This window comes from Arachis ipaensis, chromosome B01 (assembly GCF_000816755.2).
Source record: "Arachis ipaensis cultivar K30076 chromosome B01, Araip1.1, whole genome shotgun sequence".
Classification (NCBI taxonomy): domain Eukaryota; kingdom Viridiplantae; phylum Streptophyta; class Magnoliopsida; order Fabales; family Fabaceae; genus Arachis; species Arachis ipaensis.
Genome location: NC_029785.2, coordinates 126,927,359 through 126,936,661, shown reverse-complemented (window position 1 = coordinate 126,936,661; position 9,303 = coordinate 126,927,359). Strand labels below are relative to the sequence as shown.

At 36.8% G+C, this 9,303-nt stretch overlaps 3 protein-coding genes across 4 annotated transcripts; 1 reads left to right on the top strand and 2 right to left on the bottom strand.

Moving 5' to 3' along the window:
* On the top strand, positions 371–3,418 carry LOC107636289 (U3 small nucleolar RNA-associated protein 6 homolog). Its single transcript, XM_016339811.2, has 6 exons — positions 371–916; positions 1,121–1,777; positions 1,964–2,404; positions 2,523–2,695; positions 2,813–2,996; positions 3,079–3,418. Exons 1-6 carry the CDS (start codon positions 512–514, stop codon positions 3,172–3,174), a joined length of 1,956 nt encoding a protein of 651 aa, XP_016195297.1. The 5' UTR covers positions 371–511; the 3' UTR covers positions 3,175–3,418.
* On the bottom strand, positions 3,600–5,673 carry LOC107636297. Of its 2 annotated transcripts, XM_021104040.1 has the most exons (7): positions 5,439–5,673; positions 5,379–5,407; positions 4,877–5,255; positions 4,643–4,801; positions 4,386–4,558; positions 4,150–4,255; positions 3,606–3,833 (listed from the first exon to the last, which is right to left on the bottom strand). In XM_021104040.1, the coding sequence occupies exons 3-7, from the start codon at positions 5,228–5,230 to the stop codon at positions 3,804–3,806; spliced, it is 822 nt and encodes a 273-aa protein (XP_020959699.1). In that variant the 5' UTR covers positions 5,231–5,255; positions 5,379–5,407; positions 5,439–5,673; the 3' UTR covers positions 3,606–3,803. The 2 variants fall into 2 exon arrangements, with proteins under 2 accessions (XP_016195305.1, XP_020959699.1); XM_016339819.2 differs by having other exon boundaries at positions 3,600–3,833; positions 5,379–5,670.
* On the bottom strand, positions 6,956–8,409 carry LOC107619642 (probable F-box protein At4g22030). The gene has a single exon (XM_016321939.2). The coding sequence runs from the start codon at positions 8,341–8,343 to the stop codon at positions 7,057–7,059; it is 1,287 nt and encodes a 428-aa protein (XP_016177425.1). The 5' UTR covers positions 8,344–8,409; the 3' UTR covers positions 6,956–7,056.

Genomic DNA, 9,303 nt, shown 5'->3' with positions numbered 1-9,303 from the left:
TGTTATATATATTAATTTATAATTTTTTTTCCAATCAAATAATCAGCTAAAATAATCAAACTTGTAACAGACGAATAATTAAAATTGTTTATAATAGTATAATAATTTTTTATGAGATATCAAAAATATATTTTTTCTAGCCAATAATTGATTAGGGGCTAATTTTTAGGAACATAATTTAACCATTAACTATCTTCATGAATTTTTAGTGGCACAGCCACCTGGGGATACACATGAAGTGTATGAGGCACCACCAAACCAAACAAAATATCTAGAAATTTTTTCTTTTTATTTGGGCCAAGTTTACAAAAGTTTCTAATAGACCAATTTCATATTTTTAGGGTATAATCTGCCAACTAATCTAGTGAAGCTGAATATACGCCCACAAAGCCCAATCCAACTAAAACCCTTCTTCAACCTCATCAACGAAGCACAGCATCATTCGCGCCTTCGCGGTTGACGGTGGTCTTCCTCCATTCATCAGAACGGAGTCGCACACGAAGCAGGAGACATGGCGGACGTAGTGCAGTACAGAATGGAAAGCATGCTCGACGAGCTCGACGACCTCGAGCAGCGCGGCCTCTTCAGCCGCCTCGAGATAGCCGAGATCGTGAAACAGCGCCGCAAATTCGAGTACAGGCTGAAGCGGCCGTGTCCTCTCAAGCAGGACTTCCTTGCCTACGTGGACTATGAGACTCAGCTTGACGCCCTCCGCGGCCTCCGCAAGAAGTCGGTTGCTCGCGAGCTCAAGAAGCAGGGTAACAAGAAGCTCAAGAAGTCCAAGTCCGATGCCGCTGGTATGCGCAGAATCGTGGAGATTTATGAGCTAGCTTTGAAGCGTTACAAGGGCGACATTGATCTCTGGTTTCGCTACCTTGAGTTCTGCAGGCAGAGGAAAAACGGTAGAATGAAGAAGGTAGCTTCCTGTTAATCATTTCATCTTAACCTAAAATTATAGATATACCTGATTGTTTAAGACATAGATAATAACTTTTTAATTTGGTGTGCACATTACACAGGATTATTAAAGGACGAATTTATGAATTGTGATTTGTTTTAAGAGTTCAATTTTGTTTATGCTTAGGTGGTATGAGCATTTTGGCCTTTTGAAATTTTGTAGGCACTGGCAAAGGTTATTAGGTTTCATCCCAAGGTACCTGGAGTTTGGATTTACGCTGCGGCTTGGGAATTTGATAATAACTTGAATGTAGCAGCTGCTCGTGCTTTGATGCAGGAAGGTCTCAGAGTTTGTCCAACATCAGAAGACCTTTGGGTAGAGTACCTTCGGATGGAACTTGTATACCTAAATAAGTTGAAGGCGCGCAAGGTTGCTTTGGGCGAGGATGAGGGGACTCTCACTCGTGATCCTAGAACTGCTGATGAGAAGCAGTGGAGAGATGAGAACAAAGAGTTGTTTATGACCCTTGATGAAAAAGATAATAGTGATGAGCAGAATGTTGAGGGTGGTGAGTTGAGGCAGAAACAAGAATTATTTGAAGAGCATGGTATGAACATCTATCGAACTGTCTATGAAGGAGCACTTGAAGCTGTTCCTTCAAGTCTCAGTCTTAGGAAGCGCTTTTTTGAGATATTGGAGGGTACAAATTTAGCGCATTATGAAGATTTAAGAAAGGATATATTGCATGATATGAAGAGGGATTTTTCAACAAAACCAGAATTCTGGAACTGGCTTGCAAGGCAAGAATGTGACATTGAAAATATGCTGGTGGATATTAGCGAAGAAGTCCTAGATCCCCGGGTGCAAAAAGCAGTTCAGGTATGTTCCTGTGTAAGCACTGAACTGGATGAGCAATAGTAATTTGAATTAAGTGACTGAGATTTGTCAATGCCTTGAACTTAACATTATGGACAAGGAAGGATGTTCTAAGGAAAATATTGATTGGATCATTGTCTTGTATGCCATATTGATGTATTGAACTTTGGGCTGTTTTTGATTTTGCAGGTTTATGAGGAGGCTTTAAAATCTGTTCCTTCAGGTGTCATGTTTAGCATGTATGCAGAATTTCTAATGGGTATTGTAGCTCCTAAAGGAGAAAATAGGTTATCATCTGGTCTTTCAGTAAAATATACATCCCATTTACTTGAAGTGTATGAAAGGGCTGAAAGCATGGAGTGCATTACTGAATATCTTGCTTGCAAACACGTGTCCTTGTATTTGCAGTTGAGACAATTGGATAAGGCAAGGAAACTAGCTAGAAAACTTAGCAGTGGAAAACTTGCTGAATCAGTTCAGTTATGGGAATTAAGGATCACTATAGAAATTAGATGTATCACAATGAATTCGACATTGCCAAGTGATGCTGATCTGCAATCCCTCTTTGAACTCTTTAGGCAAATTCTGACAAAAGTTAGTGCTTCCAAATCAGAGAATTTGTGGGTACAGGTATGCTGTCACAACCAGTTTCTCACTTCCCTTCAATCAGTCTTGTCTCATATAAAGTCAGCTTCAATCATATTACCTCACTTTATGGTATCTATATTGTTCTGTCACTCAAATGCAGGGACTTAAATTCTATGCAAATCAAAGAGAGTATTTTGATAAACTAGTGGAGATATCGGTTGTTATTTTGACCAGAGATGGTGGCAGTGAAAATGGGTTTTCCCTTTCAGCTGCCATTGTGAACTTTATACTTCAAAAGGATGGAATTCAGCAGGCCAGACATATATATAAGCGGTATGTGCTGTGTGGCATTAGTTCAGCGCGATGTTATACTTATAACTATACATGCTTCATTTCTGGGAGATTCTCTTTCATGTTTCCTTTGATTCCTGAATTGGTTTCTTATTGCAGATATGTAGCATTACCACGTCCCGGGCTTGCTTTATATAAAAGCTGCATTGACTTGGAAGCAAACTATGCATCATTAGGTGATAAAGATGGTCTCGTAAATGCCAGGAAATTATATGAATCTGCACTTGCAACTTATGACCAAAATGTCAGCTTGTGGCAAAATTACTACCGAATGGAGACCAAGGTAAAGTTCTTCTGCTTGGGATGGTTATTAATCAAACTGAATAGTGAAGTATATGACTTTTTTTGGGGGGTTTATTTTGCAGATGGGAACATCAGAAAAGGCTACTGCAATCTATTGGCGCGCAAGGAAAATACTCAAAGATGCTGGTGAATTTATTGCATCCACGGATTTGTCATGATAATTTATAAATTTCAATTAAGATCCCGGCTTATTGCAGTCCAATTTTGACCACCTTTTTTCCTTTATAAATTTGTTGTTATTGACGAGGCTATACTTAAATTTGGTATTTCATCTGGAATTTTCTCTTTCTTGGTTGTCATTGTAACGCTCTCCACCCGAATATGTGTCTGTTGGGTATTGCTAATGAGATGTTTCACGCATTGTATAGTCTTATACCAAAGTGGCAAGACTGCTTTCATTTACGTTATATGGGATTTTCAATTGCAAGAAGAAAAATGATTAGAAAGAGAATCGCATAACATAAAACCGAAACGTAGTGTAGAAAATATTTAGCATTAAACTAAAATTAGAGAGTGGGAAAAATAATATACGTTTTGTTGTAGAGGTTGATAATTAACTTTTTCACCAGATTCGTGTCATGCATGAGGCTAGCACATAGAAGGCATTATATATCATATATTAGTCTATTAAATATACAAAGTAAAGCACATTCCACCTAGGTGGACTACAGGAGAATTTTTTTTTTTCTTTACTATATACTCTTTTCTGGGAAGAAGAGGGGAGGGTGGGTGGTGGGAACTGAGGAGGGTAAGTTGCTGGGATACCAGTTGAGTTTTTTTGGCGCTTCTATACTCTTGGCCACTGTGGACTCACTACCTGCAACAACCAGTTGACCATATGTGTAAGTAGTAATGAACAAGGTTAACCAAAACACAAGAATAATCGTCTCTAAAACATACATGTCATTCTCTGTTCACGAATCTCATTTATTCCTTTTCTTTAGAGTTAGGAGAGGCGAAAAAGGTTAAGTAAACAAACCATTACTAATCAATGTTCCTCCCTTAGGCTATATTAAGTACTGATCAATCAATAGTCAATATGCAGAACGGTTAAACACATTACAGTCCCTACTTGGCCACTCCCTTCCCTCTCAAGACAACTGATCGCCAAATGTAAAATGTATATTGCTAACCTCAAGTGTGCTAAAGACTAATCTCATCCGGCTAGCAACAACCGATGGTTCCTCAGCTTGACCCATCACAGCTGTTTGTTCAAGTTGAAGAGTCTTTACCGGAAGCCTTCAATAAAAACAACGTAAGCAATATTGTGAACATCCAACATGCTTTTTTCTCACTTGTAAAAGTTACTACTCAATTAACTACACTCAGATAAGGAAAGATAACAAGTGTTTGCAAGAAAGAGTCTCACCAAGCCATTCCCTTCATATAATATGCATTCGCTATAAGAGCACAGAAGCCTTTCCACTGGAGTCTCACTTCATCTGACACTGGAGGCGTCGATGACCATCTAACAATAGTTGGTTGTGGTGTACACAAGATTGTGATGAATATAATGCTTAACCAAAAAATGCACTCATCAACCTGCATGAACATTAAGACAACTTAGAGATCTAGGACCAGCACAACTCATGAACCAGCTAGTTAAAATTCAAAGCAGAAAACTACCTCCTCTGAGATGATCTTAGATTTCAAGCTGGTGCTTCCACCGTAACTTGACATTGCTTCAATTTCAGTGCCAGAGTCCTTTATATCAGTAAGCTCTTTCCTCAATCCTTCATCAGTGCATCCAAGTGCATACGCATTTACCCCCGCAGTGATGAACTCCTAAGAATTAAGACAAATAAATCGGTTACTTGAATATAGAGAAGCAAGTTAATTAGGTTATGGCAGTGGACATACTTTTAGATTGTCACCTCCACCACGATCAATGAAGTTCCGGTAACGCCTAAACAAGCTGATTGCTATGTTGCGCGAGGATCGATATTCATCCTCCGATGAGATGGAATCGTGCAACCCGCAGTGCCATAGATGAAGGCTCTTGTGGTGCTTATCGCACTTGCCGGAGAAGGAGGAACTATGAAATATATTGCCACAGGGAGTAGCAGAAGGTGGTTTAGGAAAAGCAGAATTGCAATTTATTATAAAATTAACATTATTTGTTTTATAATAATTATAAGTTTGGTGCAGTGATGGTGCTGAATCTTGATGTGAATGGCACTTTAGAATAGCTCTGGGAGCATTCACCGTTAGCATGGTTGAACCATGATACTGTTCCCTTCTACAATAATCAACAATAGAAAAGCTTAAGCTACAAATTCAGAGCAGAAAAAAGAAGAGAGTTTGCGTTTTATTTGGTTAATAATATTATGGATAAATGAGAAATGGAGTGAAGAATGGATACCTGGTGAGGGAGTAATGAACTTAGGCGAAGTGGTGAGGAGTTGAAGCAGCGAAAGACGAAAATAGAGATTTGGGGAAAAGTAGATGAAATTAAGGAATGTGAGGCGAGAGGCATGGCATAATCGGAACCACGAATTCTACGAATGGCTTCGGGCTTCTGAGGATCGCTTTCATCTCTCAATCAAAATATCCCGGATTTCTTGGCTCTCTCTCAGTAATCGTTACGTGTATTCTTTCACCGACTAATCATTGCTATTTGCTACCACACCCTTCTCTTCTCCGATCACGGCTTAATTAGTAGTTAATAACTAAGAAGCTCATCCATCTTTTCCCGTTGACCGTTAAAATTAGTGTATTTATTAATTAATTCTCTTTTTTCTTTATGGGAAAGAATGATGAGCCAATGAAATATTTATACAATGTGCACAATGGAAGTTTAGAGAGTATTAGAGATATAATCATTAGTGTTACCTTTTCCCATTAGCTGAAGTTTTTGGGATGAGTGGTATCATGCATGGTATTAGAGCACTAGATCTGTAAGGTCAAGAGTTCGAGATTTGGTGAACCCCAAAATTAGTTTAAATTTTTCGCTAGTATTCGAATGGTTATTCTAGATAGTATGTGAGATGTTCATTTTGTAACTCAATAGCCCATTGTATCCCATTGTACACATTGTACAAATAGTCCATTGTCTCCCTAGCGATATCCTTTCTTTATACATAAAAAGAGATATGTATTTTTTTTGTGTGACATAAATTATATATGTATAATAGTTATAAATATAAGGTTAGTAAAAATGATAAATGCCTAATATTCTAATTAAGAATTTTTTTAGCTTAAATATTTGAAATAAAAATATACTTTTTATAAGTTATAAATGATGAAGAATATCTTAAGAAGAATTTTAGTATAAAATACTTTTATATAAATAATTAATTGTGTATTGTCAAATTAATAAAAGAAATTAATTGAAAATTCAATTCTTTCAAAAGAAAATGTACTAAACTCTTAAAATAAAATGCTTTTGTTGTTTTATTTATGTAGTTCATTTTATTAGAAACCTTTTGTAGAAAATATAACAAGAAGATTTTGTTTTATATCTTTTTCATAAAATCTGAATTGCCATCACCTAGAGTTAGGTAGGTCTTCAAGGATGCCCAAGTGATCCTTAACTCCTTCAGCCATGCCAAATGCTATTTCTAGGTCACATATATATACATACTAAAATTCAATTATTTATATAAAATATATATTAAAAATAAATTAAACAAGACATTTATATATAAATTAATTTTATAATTATTTTTTTTATGTACACCTCACGTCTTTGTTGCTTGGGGGTATATACGATGTATGCTTTCATACTTACCAAATCATCTTGGATTGTTACAATCTAGTGATGATAACAAATAAAGTAAAGTAAATGTCAACAAACACAAGAATGTTGCTATATGACTTTCGAATCCATTTTGATTTTCAGCTTCAAATGTCAACACGTACTGTACAATTGTCAATTTTTGACGAACAATGATGAAATTATTAAAATTATTATGATAACAGCACGCATTGCAAAGAATATCCCAAAAGTACTAACACTTTCCATTTCCAAGTTAGGATTACTATGTATATACAAAAAATAATTAATCAAGATATAGTTAATTTGCCTAATAATAATGTAATTAGAAGATCTTGCTAGCAAATTCATCAATGGGAGTTCCCTCTATACGAGAATAAGCCGATTTTGCAGCAAGATCTCTCAACTGTGACAAACTCCTTCCCAATTTCAAAGCCAGCTTCATCTCAAACAACTCCCCATCCTCTCTTTCCTCAATCTCTTCTTCAATGGTTTCTTGGATCCAATCTTGTGTCTTCCTGAAGAACCCTGCCGTGCTCCTATACATCTCAGCCACCATCCCAACCTGTCCACCATGCTCGAATGCATTCACCGCCGTGGCCAATGCCCCCGCCACGAGAGGAACAACGCTTGCCCATGAACCTTGCCTCACGAAACAAGACCCAACCGCCGCAATTCCAGTGAGTAAAGGACCTGCAATGGCGAGAGTCTTGTTGATTTTCAACACCAAATTCCCTAACCTCTCATAGTCCTCCACGTCCTTCTTCTTCATCACTTCAACCACCTCTCTCATTTCCATTTCCAGACCCTTATCCCATCCATTATTACTAATCTCTCCCTTTTTTTCGTTGAATCGGATGGTTCTTCTCTTTGAAGAAGGCCACCAAACAGCGGGTTCGAATTTCTGAGGGAACTTTTCAAGCATGGCTCCAAGCAAGGGAAGAGGGTAAGCTTTGTCAAGTGCCAACACCTTCTTCATTGAACGCTTCACGTCTTCCTTGCTGGGATTTCCAAGAGCGATTATGGTTTCGATTTCGGCCTCAAGCTGTTTGAACAGCCTCGTGGCATTGCGTTGCTCCTCTGCAAGCTGTGACGGCTGGATCTTGTTCATGATGACCACCATTCCCGTGGCTGCAGAAAACAGAAGCGCAGAGGATAGTTTCAGAGCCAAAACTGGAGCACCGGCCGCCGCGCCACTTGCGGCTGCCATGCCGCACATGGCGGTGGCGGTGAGAGTGATCATGTTTATGGAGTTGAGAAGGAGGGTGTTCCAGTTGTTACGCTGCTCCCCCACGTTGTGATGCATTTCCACTCTGTCCGACACTGCTTCTAGAATCGCATAAAGCTGATGCATGGTAGCTTTTGATTTTGATGAACAAGTGCAGTTAACATTGTTGCTTGAATCATTGTTATCTTGCAGTACTGGTAAAATTGATGATGAGTGAGTGAAGCCATTGTTGAGTTCCTGAAAGAGAGTATTGGTGGTTGGTAACGATGGTAGTTTTGGAGCTCTGGGGAAGTTAGGGACATGGATAGCGGCTTTGGCTTGTAACATTGCTTGTTTTTGTGAAGAAGATGAAGAAATCAAAGATGAAACCTGTAAAGAAGCCATATAACACAAGGATTTAATTTAATTTGTGAGTTGCATTGGATGAATGAAACTTAGGTAGTGTCCCAAATTATATATAATGAATGTGAAAATGAGAGGCAGGGGTCAGATATAGAAACTAAATGTTGACTGGCTGTTGGGGTTTGACATAAACCTAAACAAATACAAAACCTTTGACAAATTCTTAAAAAGTTACTCGGTTACTACTACCACCAATCCTATTCCATGCCCTCGGTTTCAAACTACATACTCACCTAAACTATAGAGACTTTTATTTATTTATTTATTTGTGGTCGTTAATTAATTAGACATTTTTTTTTTTTACTAAAAATAGGAGATTCAAATCCGCAACCTTTTAATTAAGTATAGAGAGACTATGCCATTTGAGTTATAACTCATTGGTTAATTAATTAGATACTTGCTCCTTAATTTAATTTGTTGACTAATTTATTTTTAATATACAAATAATATTATTTTATGCTTCGTGCACACTGCATACCCAAAAACTGAGATTTACAATACAATCGAATAAGAATAAACATAAGCATTAGTCCATCTAAAAACATTAGTACAGTTATCAATGAGGAAATATGGTCGTTAGAGTATTATAATGCTTTAGAAATACTGTTTAAAAAAATTAAATCTAAGCTCAATATTAAAAAAAGCAAAAATTTATGAATTTTATAGGGAAGCCACTCACATACAAACGTTTAAAAAGTCTTTTTTAAAGACATTTTTTAATAATTAAAATTTAACATATATAATCGATCAAATTATGTTATTTTTGTCAAAATTAGACCAAACAAACCGAATTAATTGAAAAATCGATAAATCAAATCTTGAACCGATCTAAATTAATATTTTTTTATATAGAAAATGACTATAATACTCTTATTATAAAAAAATGAATAAAATACTCTTATTATATATATTAATTTTGAAAATCCTAAATTCTAATCTTAT